Source organism: Pelodiscus sinensis, chromosome 8, assembly GCF_052426305.1.
Source record: "Pelodiscus sinensis isolate ZL-2025 chromosome 8, ASM5242630v1, whole genome shotgun sequence".
In the NCBI taxonomy this organism is placed as follows: domain Eukaryota; kingdom Metazoa; phylum Chordata; order Testudines; family Trionychidae; genus Pelodiscus; species Pelodiscus sinensis.
In genome coordinates, this window is record NC_143059.1 from 36,158,952 (window position 1) to 36,180,091 (window position 21,140).

The window sequence follows — 21,140 nt, forward strand, 5'->3', positions numbered from 1 at the left end:
GGGGGACTGAAGCACAGCTGCCAACAGAGAGCTCCTGAATTCCATTTACATGTGGTTTTGTCTATAAATCTCTCTCGTGAGCATGTTTTTGTACACATCTACGCCACCCCCGACACACTCCATTTAATTCTGAGCTATACTCCTTGCATGCTCCTTATGCCATCTGTGATGCAGACACACATTGGATGAAGAAATCAATTTCTAATTTAAAAACCTCTGTCTATTCTGCCATTTGTCCTTACACTAGGAAGCTCAGGCAACTCCAGTGATTGTTACTCCCACTATCCCAAATTGGGAGTCAGATGCTCTCTTTGGTAGCAAGGACAAAATTATGGTTCTAGCTCAAAACTAACATCTTAGAGTTCACTACCAGGAATATCATTCTCTAGCCAGTGTAGATGGCAGAGTGCAAGTACAATGTACTTTCCCTGAGTAGGCTGGTGCTTTCTGTTCTGTCTGTAATGTCTGAATATTTTGAAACCATAAACCCATTGTGAGCACTCTTTTCCCATTTATGCCTTTGTCACCGGAAGACTGGATTATACAAAGGAAGCCACCTTCTTTCTGAGCAAATAGAGAAATATAGAAAATATTATATTTTCTAGAGATTTCTAATGGAAAATGTTTGCTTCACAATTTGAAAATGTGTCTGACTGTGTGATACAATGCTTGAAGTACAAGCCGAGGACATGACTGCAAGCTAGAGAACACTTTCTATAAACATGTTCCATTTAGACTACATTTTGAATGACTGTCTGAAGATGTGGAACTTTAGTTATCAACTATTGAAGCTTTTCTTTTTAAACTCAGATCTCAGCCAACAAGAGAGTTCTAGTAATAATACAGCAGCAACTATCTTGGATAAACAAGTGGAAATGTTGTCTTGCAAATTACCTTTTCTTATAATCACTTTAAAATTTAGGCTTCACAAAAGGTTTCTGGACAAGAGTGTGAGGATGGGAAACCCAGAGGTAACTGTGTCCAAATCTGCAAACATTTTGTGTTCCTGCATAATGTTTGCTTGGCCAGCCATACATCTGGACCCATCCTTATTTTAGTAGATTCAGGATAAATATTTTAGCATGTTACCATGCAAGCATTTGCATATTGTACTCTTGGTTCAAATCAATAATTTGTGACTAAAAGATTTTTCAAGTACATATGAGTAGGGTTCTGTTTTGAGACCAGTTCTGTTCAATATCTTCATCAATGATTTAGATATTGGCATAGAGAGTACACTTATTTAGTTTGTAGATGATACCAAGCTGGAAGAGGTTGCAAGTGCTTTGGAGGATAGGGTCAAAATTCAAAATGATCTGGACAAAAGAGAGAAATGGTCTTCAGTAAACAGGATGAAGCTTAAACAAGGTCAGATGAAAAGTGCTTCACTTAGGAAGGAACCATCCATTTCACACATACAGAATAAGAAGTGATTGTGTAGGAAGGAGTACTGCTGAAAGGGAGTTAGGAGTCATAGTGGATGACAAGTTAAACATGAGTCAACAGTGTGACACTTGCAAAAAAACCCAAACATGATTCTGGGATGCATTAATAGGAGTGTTGTGAGCAAGTCATTCTTGTGCTCTACTCTGTGCTGATTAGGTCTCAGTTGGAGTATTGTGTCCTGTTCTGGGCACCACATTTCAAGAAAGATGTGGAGAAATTGTAGAAGGTCCAGAGAAGAGCAACAAAAATGATTAAAGGTTTAGAAAACATGAGCTATGAGGGAAGGCTGAAAGAACTGGGCTTGTTTAGTTTAGAAAAGAGAAGACTGAGGGGGGACGTAATAGTGGTTTTCAAGTATTGAAAAAGGTGTTATAAGGAGGAGAGAGAAAAATTGTTCTCCTTGACCTCCGAGGATAGGAGAAGAAGCAATGGGCTTAAATTGCAGCAAGGGAGGTTTAGGTTGGAAATCAGGAAAAACTTCCTGCCTGTTGGGGTGGTTAAACACTGGAATAAATTCCTTAGGGGGGTTGTGGAATCTCTATCTCTAGAGATATTTAAGAGTAGGTTAGACAAACACATGTCAGGGATGAACTAGACAGTTCTTGGTCCTGCTGTGAGGGCAGGGGACTGGACTCAATGGCTATGTCTACACTGGGCCACTTATTCTGGAAAAGCAGCCGCTTTTTTGGAATAACTTGCCAGCTGTCTACACTGGTCGCTTGCTTTTCCGGAAAAGCAATGACGATCTACTGTAAAATTGTCAGTGTTTTTTCGGAAAAACTATGCTGCTCCCGTTCAGGCAAAAGTCCTTTTCTGGAAAAACTGTTCCGGAAAAGGGCCAGTGTAGACAGCACAGTAGTCTTTTCCGCAAAAAAGCCCCGATTGCGAAAATGACGATCGGGGCTTTTTTCCGGAAAAGCGCGTCTACATTGGCCACGGAAGCTTTTCCAGAAAAAGTGCTTTTCCGGAAAAGCATCCTGCCAATGTAGACGTGCTTTTTCCGGAAATACTTATAACGGAAAACTGTTCCGTTTTAAGCATTTCCGGAAAAGGGTGCCAGTGTAGACGTAGCCAATGACTTCTCAAGGTATCTCCCAGTTCTGGTGTTCTATGATTCTATGAAATTTCAGTTCTAACAACCAAAAAACTAAGCTGTGTATCCAATATTTAACTAAAGTGTAATATTTTAGCTATTAGGTAATCTCCTTCTGCATCATTTTATGGTTACACTTTGTCTGGATAGGAATTCAGGCGTGATTGTGGGGGGCATAAACGAGGAAGGAAAGACATTCTGGACTCTTTTCTAGCAAGATGTCCTTGAAGGGACTTAATTCAGTCCCTAATTTTTAATATTCACATGTATGGCTACGTGTAGACTGGCATGATTTTCCAGAAATGATTTTCCGTTAAAAGCATTTTCAGAACAGAGCGTCTAGATTGGCACGGACGCTTTTGCGCAAAAGCACATTTTGCAGAAAAGCGTCCGTGCCAATCTAGACGCGCTTTTCCGCAAAAAAGCCCCAATCGCCATTTTCACGATCGGGGCTTTTTTTCGGAAAACAAATCTGAGCTGTCTACACTGGCCCTTTTGCGCAAAAGTTTTATGCAAAAGGACTTTTGCCCGAACAGGAGCAGCATAGTATTTCCGCAAAAACACTGACAATCTTACATGAGATCGTCAGTGCTTTTGCGGAAATTCAAGCAGCCAGTGTAGACAGCTGGCAAGTTTTTCCGGAAAAGCGGCTGATTTTCCAGAAAAACTGGCCAGTCTAGACACAGCCTATGTGTTTGATGGGTGATATTTTTCAGCAAGCCAGTCACATCTTTACCACCCATCTTCTGCTTTTTCAGGAACAAATAATGATATCTGATTTTTTAATTTCCTGGTTTGTAGGTAAAATTAGGTAATTCAAATGTCTAAATGGTTATTATTTATGCCCATTTTCTAAATTTTGAAAACAAAAATTGAAGGTCAATTTTACAAATCTGGTTTATCTCTCTCCTGCCTATTAGTTTTCCAACAGTGTTAAGCAAATCTATATGAAAGCTAACCCTGTGCTACTCTGTAAGGGTATGTCTACACTGCCACCCTAGTTCGAACTAGGGTGGCTAATGTAGGCATTCGAAGTTGCAAATGAAGCCCGGGATTTAAATATCCCGGGCTTCATTGCATCTTGCCGGGCGCCACCATTTTTAAATCCCGGTTAGTGCGGACTCCGTGCCCGTGGCTACACGCGGCACCGAGTAGGTAGTTTGAATTAGGCTCTCTAATTCAAACTACCATTACTCCTCATGGAATGAGGTGTACTGGTAGTTCGAATTAGAGAGCCTAATTCGAACTACCTACTCCGTGCTGCGTGTAGCCGCGTGCACGGAGTCCACACTAACGGGGATTTAAAAATGGCGGCACCCGGCAAGATGCAAATGAAGCCTGGGATATTTAAATCCCGGGCTTCATTTGCAACTTCGAATGCCTACATTAGCCACCTTAGTTCGAACTAGGGTGGCAGTGTAGACATACCCTAACTGTGTAGAATTTCTCTAATCACCAATGTAAAGACTTAAAAAAGGGATTAACAAGATCAGGTAACAGAGATATGTAAGAACTTTTCCAGCAGTGTTTGTTGTTTTACCTGTGTCCTGATCCTGCAGTTATTTACAAATGTTCATAACATTAGGCATGCATGAAATTTAATGTGGATAAGTGTAAAGTAATGCACATCGGGAAAAATAACCCCAAGTATACGTACAGTATGATGGGGGCTAATTTGGCTACGACAAATCAGGAAAGAGATCTTGGAGTTATCGTGGACAGTTCTCTGAAAACTTCCACACAGTGTGCAGCGGCGGTCAAAAAGGCAAATAGGATGCTAGGAATTATTAGGAAAGGGATAGAAAATAAGACACAGAATATCTTACTGCCCCTGTATAAAACTATGGTACGCCCACATCTTGAATACTGTGTCCAGATGTGGTCTCCTCACCTCAAAAAAGATATTTTGGCCTTGGAAAGGGTTCAGAAAAGGGCAACTAAAACGATTAGGGGTTTGGAACGGGTCTCATATGAGGAGAGGTTAAAGCGACTGGGACTTTTCAGTTTAGAAAAGAGGAGACTGAGGGGGGATATGATAGAGGTATATAAAATCGTGAGTGGTGTGGAGAGGGCCAATAAAGAAAAGTTATTTATTAGTTCCCTAAATAGAAGAACTAGAGGACACCAAATGAAATTAATGGGTAGCAGGTTTAAAACTAATAAAAGAAAGTTCTTCTTCACACAGCATGTAGTCAACCTGTGGAACTCCTTGCCAGAGGAGGCTGTGAAGGCTAGGACTATAACAGAGTTTAAAGAGAAGCTAGATAATTTCATGGAGGTTAGGTCCATAAAAGGCTATTAGCCAGGGAATAAAATGGTGTCCTTAGCCTCTGACAGACAGAGGCCGGAGAGGGATGGCAGGAGACAAATCGCTTGATCGTTGTCTTTGGTCCACCCTCTCTGGGGCACCTGGTGTTGGCCACTGTCGATAGACAGGATACTGGGCTAGATGGACCTTTGGTCTGACCCAGTACGGCCGTTCTTATGTTATACTGAACTCACAGCTACAGTCTAAGAATATTACTTGAAATCAAGTAAATACTCCTGTGTCTAAAGCTAAGTGCACAAATGCTTGTAGGATTGGAGCCTTCATGTAAAAGAAGTTTAGGCTTAAAGTATAACTAACTAGGAAAAAGATTCTTTTTACAGCACCTTTCTGTATTAGCTACATGTTAGCAGGACAAGCCTGAGGATTCAAAATAATAAGAGTACATCTACACATCAGTGTTATTTCAGGATAATTAATGTTATTCCGAAATAACATAGTCTACATCTATACTACAAGCAGCTATTTTGACATAATGTCGAAGTAATGTCGAGCTGGAGAACCTTTTTTACTCCAACTCCTGTAACCCTCATTTTACAAGGAGTAAGGGAAGTCAGAGGAAGCAGGGGCGGATATAGGGCAGAGCGAAGGGGGCGGCTGCCCCGGGCCCCGTGCTTCAAAAAGCCCCGCGCATGTGCCATGGCGCCACCGCACATGCGCATGGCGTCACTGCGCATGTGCCATGGCAAAGGAGGGGCCCCGCGAAATTATGCTGCCCGGGGCCCCGCAAAACGGTCATCTGCCCCTGAGAGGAAGAGTGCTCTTTCTGTGACTTCCTGCTGTGTAGATTGTGCCAAAAGCCGAAATTAGCTATTTTGATGGAAGCTATGCAATTGATGTAGTTCATGTTGTGTAGCTTATTTCAACTTTTGCCCTGTTGTGTAGATGTGACCTTAGTGTAATCTTTTGTTGAAATAACCAAATGAGTTCAATATCTCCATACACAAATCATGGTTTTTTTAAACAAAGAAAACAATTTGTTCACATCAGCCTGCAAAAATTTGGCACCAGTAGTCTGTAAAAATAAAAGTGATTTATGAGTGTAAGCCACCACCACCAACAACAACTTTGAAACATCTATTGTAAACTTCTATTTTTGTCCCCACATAGAACAAAATGGTCAGTTAGCTTTTCCTAATTCATTTCTCTAAACAATTTGTTCTGGATTGCAAGTCTGAATGCTAAAGTTTCAGCGAGAAGTACTATTTTATGGGTGAGTTATAAACCTTTATGTAGAAGTTCCTGATGGAAAAGAGATTTAACTCTCATGTAATAAACATGGCACTGAAGTTTTTTGAATGTTTGCTGCACAGAAAAAAAAAAGACATTGTAAGCACTCACCAGTTTGGCATAACCTCGGTGATCTAGAATGAGGTTTTCTGGCTTGAGGTCCCTATAAATTATTCCTTTGGAATGCAAATAAGCAAAAGCTTCCACTACACATGCTGTATAAAATCTGGTTGTAGAATCTTCAAATGAACCTCTATATAAAAGAAAATTGAAAAAAAAACAAAGATATGGAAGCCATTCAAATAATTAGCATTTAATGTTGCATATTTGGTTGTGCATGTCACTATGATTACAACAGTGAAATAAAGCTTACCAAGAATTAAACTCCGCTATGCAGGTTGGGAAGCAAGAGCGCATAGATTCAATACCCTAGATTTTTAAGGTCTTGATTTTGCAAGATGCTAAGCTCTCTGTCCCACTTCATCAAAGTTCTTAAACATGTGCTTAACTTAGATATATATGTAGTCCTATTTATTTCACTTTGAAAGATCAAGGCCTAAACTTATAGTTCAAAATAATATTACTATGAAACCGTATTTTTCCAATAAGTTTTGTCTCTAATGGTAAGGGTATCAAGAGAGTATGTTTCATGTATTTAATGATATTACTCTAGTCCAGTGGTGGGCAACCTGTGGCCCAAGGGTCACATGCTCCCCATCAGGGTTTTATGTGTAACCTGTGAGATATTTTGTTTAATGTTGCTCTTGCACGGGGTTGCCAGATCTGTTGGTTTCCATTCATGTTGTTTTTTCTCCTATGGGTATTGCTAAAGTGACACACACATCAGGTAAGGATATTTGAAGTGAGGTGCATGCTGATTGCACACAACATTCACTGTGAGAGCTGTGTGCTCCCTCTTCAGCCAATCAAAGTGCTGTTACAGTTCAGTTGACACACCCCACAAATAATATATATGGAAGTGCAGTTTGCAAAACTAGCCTATCTTGGGAGACCATCTTCGTTATGACAATCTTGAGGCACAATGAGATGAAGGGAGGCCACTCATACGGCCTACTTATTATCCTAGGTTGCCCATCGCTGCTCTAGCCTCTCTTTAGCTGCCAGAAGGAAACATTCTTAGAAATAGCTGTGTAGATATGATATAATCATGTTTATTTAATTTGTTGAAAAGAAAGGTTATAATTTAGTAATAAATAAGGAAAGCTTCTTTTTTCCCCACCTGAATGAATAAAACATAAGCACAAAATGAACAGAGAAGATATCAGTATCTCAAACTAATTAGAGGAATACAAACTATCCAGTTGTAGGTTAGTTATTTATTCTTTAGCTGAAAAACTAGTCTTCTTTATTAACAGTTAGGGAGACCAAACCACTTACTTCCTCCTACTAAAATATTGTTCTTCTATAGCCAATCTGATCTACTCTACTTCATCTAACCATACAATAAATACACAGTTTGAAAGTCCTCTGCTCATTAGAAAACAGCCTTTAGCAAACATGTTTTTATGAATAAAAGTAAACTAATTTCTGCTTGGCTTCCTCTCATGAGGTTAGCATTTTACCCATTAGTTTTATTCACATGAAACATTTTAAAACTAGGTTCCCAACTTAAAAACATTGTTACATTAGACACAGTTATGAAATAAATATGGTCATTATAAAATGAATGCTATTTAATCCAAAGATAAAGTTTTGTCATACATCTTTCTTATGTATGTAAAATACAAGTTTCAAACTAAATCTGCTAAAATGGATCAAAGACTAATGCTAGATGCTGTTCATGACTCAGACAAAAGTAGAATGCATAAAATAAATAATAAATAAATAAAATAAAATAAAATGCATTAGAATTCTTAGTTTATCACCAGTTTAGAACTATTTAAAGAAGTGAATCATATCCAACTCTTTTTGAATAAATATATCGTTACTAAAATCACAATTAGATTTTAACAGAATTGTTTGAGCTCTGCTCACTGAAACTAAAATAATGTATTTCTAAGCTAGATGGCAGTATAAACCACAATTCAAATAACAAAAGGGTGAATTCATCAGACTTTGGAAGGAAAAAAAAATGAATCCAGACCCCTCATAACTTTGGAATTGCAATGTTTTTTAAATACAGGCAGTCCCCGGGTTATGTACAAGATAGGGACTGTAGATTTGTTCTTAAGTTGAATCTGTATGTAAGTCGGAACTGGCGTCCAGATTCAGCCGCTGCTGAAACTGATCAGTTTCAACAGCGGCTGAATCTGGACGCCAGTTCTGACTTACATACAGATTCAACTTAAGAACCCCAGGCATCCCCAAGTCAGCTGCTGCTGAAACTGATCAGCGGCTGATTCCAGGAAGCCCAGGGCTGGGGCTTCCTGTAGTCAGCCACTGGTCAGTTTCAGCAGCGGCTGACTTGGGGACGCCTGGGGCAGAGCAGCTGGGGTGCTGCCGGGTTGGTCCAATAGCGCCCAGAGCGGCGCTACGGGACCAACCGGCAGCACCCCAGCTGCTGTACCACAGGTGTCCGGAGCAAAGCCGCAGAGCACGGGGGCAGCGGAACAGTCCAGATGCGCCGTGGCTGTCCTGCTGCGCTCGGGCTCCGCGGCTTTGCTCTGCTTTGCTCCCCGTCTCCCTGGTCTGCAGACCAGGGGGACGGGGAGCAAAGCCGCGGAACACGCGGACAGCGGACAGCCCAGACGCGTCAGCTCAGACTCCATCCCGAGCCCAAACCACCTACCCACCAGTTAAATAGACCATTAATCTGAACTCCTCAAGACCAAGCCAGATGGCATAGGCCAGCCACATGATTTTTATTGCGATGTACATATACCCCTAGACTAGGAGACTGCAAAACACATTATCAAGGGCACAAATACAGGAGGCACATAGGTAACTTTTACACTGAAAACTTAGGTGCTAAGTGAATGTAGCTGTCTCAGGGGTTTGGCAGCAGTTTTGTGAATCACAGTGGAGCCAGAACTCAACTAAGTCTTTAGGTTCCTAAGTAGCTTTGTAGATTTGGTACAGAGACATTAAAGTCAAATGTGTCTAGTAACTTAGCTTGGGGCATTTATCTGTATTGTGAGCAACCCAAGTTCAAATCCCAGCTTCACATCAGGGAAAAAGGAAATGGAATCCAAGTCTTCCATTTCCTAGCATTAGTCTAAAGGTTTTAAGAAAGGCTACTCCCCTCCTCTTTTTTGCTTCCCCTCTCTGGTTCCCTTCCCCACTCCCTCACCCAGTATTTTGGCTGAAATTTCAGTTCTGAATCCAGTTTTTGCAATTTAGGACACTATGAATTAGATCCTGTTGCCTAGCTCTGTTCTTTTTCATGGATCCTAAGCAGCTCAGGATAAGTGGAAGAATCTGGAAACAGGCATAGTAAAGTGACAGAGAACTGTCCTCAGCTGGTGGAGTGATCACTATCCTAATTAGTGTAAATTAAAGTAGTGCTTAGGCTACTCTAACTTATGACAGAGATCACTTTGGTCCTTGGTCATCACCAGGATTGGGTTTACAGGGAAGGAATGGAGCAGAAACATGACTTTTTTTTCAACTTTTCTGAGTCCTGTGCCAAGCACAGCTTGATGATATCCAGGGATCTGGATTTTAATGCATGTCACAGATCATCTACTAGAAATAAATATATACACAAGATCAGAGTTAACACAGACATATACTTCTCCTTTTCAGATAGAAGGTTTTTAAAATTTCTTACCTGTCCCTGAGAATTGTCCAAAGCTCTCCACCTAGACAGGCTTCCATCAACATGTATAAATATTTGCTGTCTTTGAATGTCCTGTACAGCCTATTATTTGCAAAGAAGTAAGTGCAATAAAAGATAAAGAATTCTGTTTGGTAAAAGGTATTCTAGTGATTTTTCACACTTCTTATTGTTACATATATTTTGAATATCACAATATTGAATATCACTTGAGTATCTTCATTCTGTTGAATCATATATGAAATATTTTGGCAGAAGGGATGTGGTATTTTAGTGTTGAAATGCATTATAAGAGGATGATGTTGGTACTCTGGGAACTAAGAAACCATGACATTTCTAACTACTTAGATGACATTGCTGCTTTCAAAGATTATTTGAAAGAGAAGGAAGACAATATGTACACCAGTTCTTGTAATGAGCAAAAAATCCTTTATCCTTCAAAGTATGGAGTCAATCTGTAGATCTGAAGTCTTTCTTTCATTTAATTTCAAAAGAATTCCCCTTAATTTTTGGTTCATGTAAGAATTCAACACAATTTGAGAATTAATTTCATAGACCTTTTTTAAAAAAAGAAGAAGAAATCCTAATCATTTGACTAGCAATAGGTTCTTATTTCCCCTTTCAGGATGACTGAGTATGTGGGAAAAATAAGTTTAATGAGATAGCTGGGGCAAGGAGCATGTATTCAGCATATACTCTATGTCAGGCTTCACCTAAACGCTATGGGGAAAACTTTCCTTTCTACACATTTCCGCAACATTCTTGTGAAGCAGTCTGGAAATTGTCTTCCATCTTCAGATAAATTAAACAAATGGAGTATATTAATTTAATTAAATATGAAAATAATGCAAGGAATTGTACATTGTATTATTTCATTTGATGTTAAACTAAATGAAATTTACTCTGTATTTTCCATTTTAAAGGTGCTGAAGAGCTTTGTTCTGAGAACATGCAGCATGCAGAATCTATCTGGAGGAAGCTGTACATTTTGGCAGATGGGTAAAGGATCATTGGGCTCCTGAAAAGTTAAGGTCTGGGAGATAGATTGGCTTTGTCGGATAAGTAAATTTGCTCCCAATTTTGACCATAAACCCATCACTAGATTTCAGAATTATTATAGTGCAAAGGCAAACTGTTCTGAGACCTATTGTTATGCCTGTGACAGTTGTCATTTCAGGCTTTTTGCAGAAAGCCGCACACTTTGCTATATCTGTTTACACTCAGTTCACACATTTGAATGGTTTTCTTTGCAACCACATCATAAAGAACAAAAAAGCTTAGATTCTGGAAAATAATTCTTCAGCAATGAACGGATTCTATGATTGTGTAACTGCATCCATGCACAGGACTCGGTATGTGTTAAGCATTATGGACTTGATAGTCTCCAGTGGCTATAATGAAAACAGAAGATGTTGCAGAATCAAGTAGTTCAAAGTAAATAATATACTTCGTTATACCTCTCAAGGAGCTGTTACATGATATATACCATGAAAGAGGGATATACTAGCTGGTCATGATACAGTTGTTTAATGCATTCGTCTTTTATTTTTAGAGGCATTTGGTGAAATAATAGCTTAGGTAACATGAAACTGTTGGTCTCAAAATAGTCTCTACTTGACATGATATCACAAAACAGAGCAGAGTTTGTCTTTGATCTATATTTGTACAGCGCACAGCACAATGCCACTTAGGGTTGTAATAAGGATAACAATAAGAATAAAATGACTGTCATACATTTTGGAATAGCAATTCATCTGTTCACCTCTACTAGAAAATTCTGAGACCTATAATCCATCTCAGGACTGAGGAGTATTTGCTGACCTGCAAGAGGGTATTGTCTACACTATAGCTTTTTTTCAGAAAAACGGCCATTTTTTCAAAAAACGTCAATTATGTCCACATTGCAATCATGTCATTCCAAAAGAAAATCGAAAGAACAGTGGGTTTTTTCTGACATTGGTAATCCTCATTCTACAAAAAAGAAGCCTTTTTTCCAGGCATGAATGGATGGGGAAGAGGGAGTTCTTTCAAAAGTCGACTAAAGAGGAAAAAGCATAGGTGCGCTGGTGGCCACTCCGTCCATAGTAATCACAGCTGAAATGCAAGATTACATCCATTCAGTGTGGATGCTATCTTTCAAAAATGCAGATCACTTTTTCAATGTGCTTTTGCAGTGTGGAGGCTCTCTTTCGGAAGAAGTTTTTCTGGAAGATCTCTTCTAGAAAAGCTTCTTCCGAAAGAAGCCTGCAGTCTAGAAATAGCCTGAGAAAACTTACAAAAATTTGCTAGAATCAATGCCTTTTGTCTTTTGCTTTGTCAATAGCCACAGGGGGAAAATCAGTTAAAAACAATATATGTTCCTCTATTTATGAAATATTAGTCTTGATTCATCATAGTATATGATGGTCACAAAAGATTAAAAGAAAGAAAAATGAACCCATCTTTTAAATCCTCCTTTTGCAATTTATTTTGTCACTTATTAGACTTCAGTACAAACTTGATTAGTCAATCAAAATTAAAATAATTTAATTAACTACTTATTTTAGTTAAGAGTTGTGCAAAAGCTCCAGCAGTGGGACATTATATTGCTAAAAATAGCAAAGTCGATGGAGGGCATGACTTGGACATGTAGAAAGCCAAATAGGGCATGTACCTGGGCATGACTTTACATGCTTAAACCATGGCTTACCAGCTGCTCTGATATTTATATCTGTATTAAAGGGTATATGCCCTATATAATTCCTGAATATATACCCTACAAGGCACCATAAGAAGTATGCAGCATAACTGTATCTAAACAGTTTCTGATCAATTTTAACATTTTTAGGTTTACTCATCCTCATAGCAGTCCTGAATATGGTTCATTACATAAGCAGCCTTATTTTTGTGCTTTCCTTCTCAGATCCTGCAGTAGATCTGAAGATAAATAGAAATACTTTCCAGTATCTTATCTTACGTGAGGATTACGTAAGCAAAAAGAAGGAAAGAATGTGATTAGTATATATTTAATTAGCTAATGAAGTCAATGCTTCTAGACATGTAAAAGTTTGCAGGATCAGGCTCTTAATCTTGAGAATATGTTCTCCTTCAATTATGTTAAAATGTCCTTTATGTTTTCAGTGTACATGTCCTGCTAGCCCTGTTTATAATAGCACCATCCATTACATTAGTATATTGATTCAGACAGTGGGTAGCGCATTCAAAACTTTAGAAAATTATTTGTATGCTGTAATTGTCTACAAGGAGTCCTTTCAATTTCAGTACCATCTCAAATCTAGATAACTAAGGCTTTTTTTTATGGATCAAATATGAAAGAAAAGCTAAGTGTAAAGATAATTGAAGCATTATGTAGTGCCACTCTGTTTATAAGCATACAGTAATTGTTGTGGCAAATGAATCAAGTATGAGCTTAAAATAAACATATTCAGTACAAAGGAAATAACAGATAGTGCTTCAATCGGCAATAAAATATATACATAAACAATTTTCCTTTCAAGACTGTGTAATTTAATGCTAATGCAAGATAGACAAGATACTAGAAAACATTTCTTTTAATCTGATATCTAATGTAGAGTACAGGAAACAAAATCACTGCTCGTTGGAAATATATGGATAATTCTTTGGCAAAGTTATTGTTCCATTTCATCTCATTCCTAGGAATGAGTATTTGTTATTCTTATAGGTCTAGATCCAAGCACAGAGGAATCTTTGAGCACAACAATCCTTCTTCCAGCATGGAAGTAGGGCCTCCTGTTCCCACTTCTTTTAAACCTCAGAGGCTCCTCTGCCATTCAAAGTCTGCATGGAGGTAGGAAATAAGACTAGACAGCCAGTGGGGAGAAGTGAGTATGTTAGGGACACATCTCTGTTTCAGCCCTGCGGAGTTTATGTGGCTAGGTAATAAAGCCCTATGCTATATTATCTCTTCTGCTTAGCTCACACCTCTAGTGGAAGTGAGCTGCAAGAGAGTGGAAGCTCTGTCAAAGACTAGAGCCGGTACAAATGCACGGAGCCTTCTCAGGAATCTGAGAGTATCTGCCAACTTTCTGATAGGTGTTTCAGCATAATTAACTTGGGAGGAAACATCCCTAGCTGAGAGATGTGGGGAGGGAGAGATGTGAGGGTGTCTTTCTGGAGAGTTCACTCCTCACAGACTTATGTATGGATTTTACCACAGATAAAATTATTTGGTCACAGGTTTATTAATTTCATCAATATGCTGAAGAATATTGCTAATATCTTTTTTATATTTATTAAATGCCAGATTTAGCAACTCTCCAAGGCTTACAATTATCTTGACTACATAAGGGAGCATCTCACCTTCCTGTTTTCTTCCTCAAATATTCACAATTTTAAGGGATGCTTAGTGTCAGATAATAGAAGTATGATTATGGCCAGAAAAGTGACCACACACTCTTCTTACATATTCAGAGGCACACCTGCTTATCTTGCTGATCAACATATGATTTTACTATTTTTGACTCCTAGGATTCGTCTAGACTGCAAGCCTCTTTTGAAAGAGGCTTTTTTTGAAAGAATCTTTTGAAAAAGCCTCTTTTGAAAGAGAGCATCTAGACCGCAACCACTTCTTTTGAAAAAACGAGCCGCTTTTTTCAAAAGAGAGCCCCCAGGCAATCTGGATGCTTTCTTTCAAAAAAGCCCTGTTTGCATTCAATAATGCCTTTTTTTCGAAAGAGCACTTTTGAAAAAGGCATTATTCCTCGTAAAATGAGGTTTACCATGTTCTTTTGATTTAATTTTGAAAGAACGTGGCCGCAGTCTAGATGCAGGGGAAGTTTTTATCAAAAAAAGGCCACTTTTTTAAAAAAAACCTGTAGTCTAGACACAGCCATAGAGAGCCAATAAGAGTAAGGGATTTTGAGCTAGATTCTGTTTTAGCATGTGCACTAAAAGACTTGCTGAATATTGTTGACTCTATACTGGTGCATGATCCAGAAACGGTACAGCTTGACTGCAGAAACTAGGTTGAGTTTTCAGGGCTGAGAGTTAAAAATACTGAGCAGATCTGTTGACTCATTGACAGACAATAAACATGGAACACTATAGCGCCATACTTGCAAACTCCTTGACAAAGATGAGCTACAATTAAAAGGTGATTTACCTTTTGGGCTTGTGGGACAATTCATAATGACCTCCATAACACATTGCAATTTTATAACAAACAATACCAAGTCTGAGATGTTCTCAACTTGAAATGAGTTTATAAAGTGTAGTGACAGTACCTCACAATGAAGTCTGAATGAGCCCCCTGCATTATCTGCTTCTCTGAACGTATGTGTTCCTGCTGTCTAGTGTCCACTATGTGACGTTTCTTCAGTATCTTCATTGCAAATGTTTTGGATTCTTCACTTTTCAACTGGACCTTAAATAAAAGTGACAAATATATTAGTTAGAAGCCCATAACATCTGAAGAACTAACAATCTGGAATTTTGGACAGGCATATTGTAGCACTTTCAAAAATATTAGATCTTCTAGAGAATAGGAAGTTTATTTCATAGGAGGATATAATCATAATTAAACGAAAATAAAAAGGAACCTAATTATCAGATCACTGAAGATGACTGCTCTTATCTTCAGTATTCTGCAGTCTCAGAGGGTATGTCTACACTAGCCCCCTAGTTCGAACAAGGGTGGCTAATTTAGGCATTCAAACTTGCAAAAGAAGCCCGGGATTTAAATATCCCAGGCTTCATTTGCATGTTCCCAGGCGGGCGCCATTTTTAAATCCCCTTAGTTCGAACTGACTGCCTGCGGCTACATGCGGCTACACGCGGCTACACGCGACAGTCAGAAGTTAATCCGAACTAAATCCTTAGTTCAGATTAACTGTTATACCTCATTGCAGGAGGAGTAACAGTTAATCCGAACTAAGGACTTAGTTCTGATTAACTGCTGACTGACGCGTGTAGCCACGGGCAGTCAGTTCAAACTAAGGGGATTTAAAAATGGCGCCCGCCCGGGAACATGCAAATGAAGCCCGGGAAATTTAAATCCCAGGCTTCATTTTCAAGTTCGAATGTCTACATTAGCCACCCTAGTTTGAACTAGGGGCTAGTGTAGACATACCCAGAGGGACTTACAAATTGTGTTTTCTTCAGTTGTTCCACCCACCACAAATATGCTCTGCCTTCTTTCACCTTCTTAACCAACTCCAACTGCACACCAGAACATCCTTTCCTCAATGGAACAGCAGCCTCATACTCCTTGAATGCTTACTTTCATCAACTGACCCATCCTCCTTGCACAGAGCCACTCTGAATTTCACGATCAGTTTTTTTCTGTTCCTAGCTTGACACCACAGTACAAACTCTTTTCCATTCCTGATTTCTAGGCCAAAGGAAGGGTTTGGCAGAATGGATAGATGGTCACAGTAAGAGGCCAGGCCAAGTCAGAGGAAGGCATATCCATTTCAGCGCCTAAAAGCTAGGAATCCTCCTTTCTTTCCAACACAGTATCCTTTTCTTTTAGCAAATTAACCAGCCCTAAGGAATAACCATTTTGAAATTAGTCACTTTGCTGTGCCTTAATAAAATGCTCACTGGATCTGTTCACTGCAAACTAGATTTCCAAACATGTAGCATATTGCTACAACATGTCCATGCATACATTTGACAGTACAATATGCCATTGAATTGAAAAGCCTCTTATAACAACTTTCTGTGTTGATGGGAAAACCAACAATTCCACCATTATATATTTCTCTCAGTTATACTCCCAGCATAAAGATGCTGATGCTAGTAAGTGTATAACTTTATTACCTTGTTATAGTCAATGGATACGTTAGAGTTATAGAAAATATTTTATTTTAGTCCTTGAAAGGATTAAAAGCATGAGAAAAGCTAGGTTTTCAATGGTGCTGTTCTTGCATATCTTTATTTTAAATTTTGATCTTCAATTAGCCTATTTTTAAGAAAATAGATATCTAAAGTTTAGGCTTTTGGAGGGAGAAAGGCTTAGTTTAAGCACATGAGACACTTAAGATCCCTCAGAACTTCTACTTATGTGCAGGGGGCCAGATTCTGCATTGACTTACTTCCTCTAGGTTGACATCAGATAATGAAGTTGAATAGTGTTTAAGTCCACAGAGAATTCAGCCTGATAGCTTAGATAAGGACTAACTTATATGGTACTTGAGGTGCTTTGAAGAACACAGAATTAACAGAATGGATTTGCCCTGTCTCCTCACTTCTCCACAAATTAGTAAGATTTCTCAGAGCTGGCTAAGTGATAGCTCATTGTCTAGCAGCCCAAGACATCAAACAAACAAAAACTCCTCATGCTGAACAAAGGAAATATAATTACAAACTGCTAGACAAGCTGGCATACATTTAATAATCATAATCTTTTATTCAGTTGAAAAGGAAAATTGAACTCCAACCAGTTTCCTTGTAGCTAACACCAAATGACAGAAGAAACTGATAATTTGCCCACCTAGACTACAACTTTGCTAAATTCCATCTCTGGTTATAGTAAGCCAACCATATTACCCCATGTCACATGGCGAAGAGTGCACATAGGTAAATCAAACTTTTTTCTACAATGTAGTGTATGGTACAAGTGCTATTTGGCAACGTTTATGAAAACAGAAAGGAAGCCAGCTTTCATTTTTAGATTTCATTTTATAACCTGTCAGTGTACCCAGGATTTTGAAATGTAGGCCAGATCAGAACTCCAGTTTGTCTCTGGAGGAGGGACATAATGTGGATTCAACACAGAACACAGCCTAATTTTAAAAAATATTTTAAAAGGGCAACCATATGTTCTTAAGAGAAAATAAAATAAAAAGATCTAGGTTGGTCTAAGAAAAGCCACCTATCCACCCACTTTCTCGTGACCCCTTTCTGAGTGGCTATGAAGTCATTTTAAATGTCTCAGTCCAGGGTGAACATGGTCACAGAGCTGGCCGCATCCGGGTCCTTCTCTGCCTCTTCCTCCTCCTCATCCCCAGCTGTGACACCCCAGGCCGGCAACAATGGGCGTTTCCAGCCCCAAGTCCACCACCAGGGGGTGGGAAAGGGGCTGTACTGCAAGTCTTCAAAATAGGGGCAGGAGTGGGGTTCTGCCCCGGAGCGGGAGCTGCATTCCTTCGCCCTGGGGTAGACCTGGCAGAACTCCTTCATCTTACTCTGGACCTGCTCCTGGCTCCTGATATGGCCTCGGTGGCCAGGCTATTGGCCATGTGGCTGTAGATGTTGGCATTGCGCCATCTGGAGTAGAGATCCTGGAGGTTTTCCTCCTTGCCCCACACCTCGATGAGGGCCAGGATCTCCGCACCAGACCAGAACAGTGCATGCCTTTCCTGGGAGCCATCAGAATGCTTCCTGGGATGGGCAGGGGTCCTTAGGAGGCTTGGGGGTCTGCCATGCTGGCCAGATGACATGCTGTGGCAGCTGCACTGTGGCTAGAGGCTGTTAGGGCCAGTTCCCTGCCACAAGCCCTTTCCCCTATGTCTGCAGCTTTAAGAGCTGTTGGGGAGGAGGAATTGCAGAGGCCTGAGGAGTGTGGATGGAGTTGCCAGCAGGGCACCTGTAGGATTTCCTAGAGGCCTCTTATTTAGAAAAAACTCCCCGTGTGTCCACACACGCCCTCTTTCGAAATAGCTATTTCAGAAGAGGTGTTATTCCTCATGCAATGAGTTTTACAAACATTGGAAAAAGCCATCTGTTATTTGTATTTTCTTTTGAAATAACAGAATTTCTGCGTTGATGCTCATATTGTTATTCTGGACTATGGTGCAGTGCAGAGGCACCCTAAGGCTGTGTCCAGACTCAGGGTTTTTTTCGAAAAAAGTAGCCTTTTTTCGAAAAAACTTCACCTGCGTCCAGACTCAAGCCGCGTTCTTTCGAAATTAAATCGAAAGAACACGGCTTTTCTTTCGATGGCGGTAAACCTCAATTTACGAGGAAGAACGCCTTCTTTCGAAAGTTCCTCTTTCGAAAGAAGGCGTTCTTGAATGTAAATAGGGCTTCTTCGAAAGAGAGCATCCAGACTCACTGGATGCTTTCTTTCGAAAAAGCAAGCCGCTTTTTCGAAAGTTCAACGTGCAGTCTAGACGCTCTCTTTCGAAAGAGGCTTGCAGTCTGGACATAGCCTAAGTGAGGTGTGATTGCAGGTTCCACTCAGAGATGAAGGAAGGTAGTAAAACCTGCCCTTACAGGGTGCACTGAAGAGAGAGACTAAACAGAAAATAAAGCAGTTTTCTCTGCAACAGTGAGATTGCAAAAAATCTAGTCTGCTGTCAAGTACCCAAATTGCTCAGTATCCTATTAGAATTATGTATTCAATAAAGAGAAAACAGATGGCAACATTAATAATTTCAAACAAAGGCAGAACACTATCCATGGCAATACTGCAAGTATTATGTTCTTTAGTCATTCATTTTTATAGACAAAACACTAATATATGAACTATGAAGTCAACAGAAAATCACTAGAAGGTTCAATACAAAAGCATCTTGTGTCTTTCTAATCTGAATCACAGAATTTTAATTATATTTAGTGTTCCATTTCTCATATGTGAATTTTATTTGTAGGGCATTACTACTACCTACCTTTATTTATAACTTTGGCATATAATAAGCCTTTGTAAGGATCTGAGTGATTTTCAGATCAATAACTTTTAAAATGTTATGATTGGTAATAACAATAAATCATACTAATTCTTCCCATTCAAATTTAAATGGCACAACCCTTCGCAAAATCCATGCTATCAATGACTATTTTTTTAAATTACTGGTTTCAGTAAAACAAGTAACTCACAGTGTTTTAAGGAAGCTTCAAAATGAATGAATAGTGTAAGCACAGTTACTTTTGGACAGAAAAAAACCCTCAGCAATTTTCTTATTATCTGATAACAGTTCTACTTCCATCTACATACAGAACATACAAAAAGTAACAACTAATGCAAGGCATTGACCTAAAGCCACAAGACAATTCAGTCAAATTTTCCACTCACATTCCTAACTTACTTTAAATCCCATAAGCATTGGAAGGGTTTCAGATGAGTGTGGAAGTAATTTGTTTTGTATCTTCTTGAGATACCAAACAAACAAAACAAAACAAACAATTAAAAACCCAGCAAGCTACAGGCTCAGAGGCTTAAATTTGGATCACCTTCCTTTCGATGGTTTTGCCAGACCTTTTGGAACTTAATCCTGATTTTATAACTCTGGAAAAAGAAATCCTGAATTTGTTTAGAGGTAACGTATAAGATATTGGCACTATAAACTTCCCTACCCTATTCAGGGAGCCTCAAACCTAACAAATTTCCATGCCCGTTCCATCTCTGGGTTCTAGCAGGGATTGCCATATAATGGTTATTGTGCTGGATGAAATTATGATGGAAACTCCTGGAAATCACCAACTCATTTCTATTAATCAACAGCCATAATCTTGTGATTTTCAGTCACTATTGACCTTCCTTAAGATTGGAAAAGATTCATCTTTCATTAACAGCCCTCTGAAAGATGTGCTCTCCAAATTAAGTCATACACTTACTAGGGCTTTCATGCATTTTTCAGATTTTTTTCCTTTTTATTACATTTTTAAAGTAAATAAAAATCTAAAAGTCTCCCCATAAAGATCATTCATTGTTAACTAAATGAAATGAGGGCAGCCAAGAACGTTTATCCCTCAGTTTTGACAAGAAAATACTGTACAAAGACACAAACACCAAAATGTTTGTGTATACCAACTCATCAGAAGGCTGACATGTTCAGGAGAAGGTTCAGCCTTTTGGGAAACCCACCGTATAGTAGAATGTACAAAGCAAAATTGTTGATTAATTTTTCAAATGAGCCATCCTTTTGATTCAATGGAATTTAAAAAATCCTATCTTTAAAAACACAGCCAATTTCAAAAGCCCTTGAGTAATTGCAGGTTTAGAGGAAAACCTGTTGAGCACTCTTCTCTATACTTTTCCCTTACACAGTATCTGCCCCTTCATGGATTAAAAAAACCTCATAATATTTAAAAAGCTCTATACATGGGTAGTGAGTGTTGGCATTCACTTTTCAAGATTCTGTTCTGAAATCTGAGAAGTTGGAACCAGCTAAGTAATGACAATATTAGGAATTTATAATCACTGAAGGGCCCAGAACTCCTCATGAACAGCAAGACAGTGGGGGTATGTCTACACTACAAAGTTAGTTCGAACTAACGTCCGTTAGTTCGAACTAACTTTCATAGGCGCTACACTAGCGCTCCGTTAGTTCGAACTTAATTCGAACTAACGGAGCGCTTAGTTTGAACTAGGTAATCCTCATTCCATGAGGATTAAGCCTAGTTCG

At 39.2% G+C, this 21,140-nt stretch overlaps 1 protein-coding gene across 4 annotated transcripts in view; it reads right to left on the bottom strand.

Annotated features, from left to right (window-relative positions):
* The window catches only part of PRKG1 (protein kinase cGMP-dependent 1), a 935,506-nt gene that overhangs the window by 14,374 nt on the left and 899,992 nt on the right, over positions 1 to 21,140 (bottom strand). For all 4 annotated transcript variants that reach the window (XM_075935047.2, XM_075935046.2, XM_075935053.2 and 1 more), the window contains 3 exons: positions 15,075 to 15,214; positions 9,826 to 9,915; positions 6,207 to 6,348 (listed from right to left, as the gene is read on the bottom strand). In XM_075935047.2, the coding sequence (XP_075791162.1) occupies positions 6,207 to 6,348; positions 9,826 to 9,915; positions 15,075 to 15,214 (372 nt within the window). The remainder of the gene's footprint in view (positions 1 to 6,206; positions 6,349 to 9,825; positions 9,916 to 15,074; positions 15,215 to 21,140) is intronic.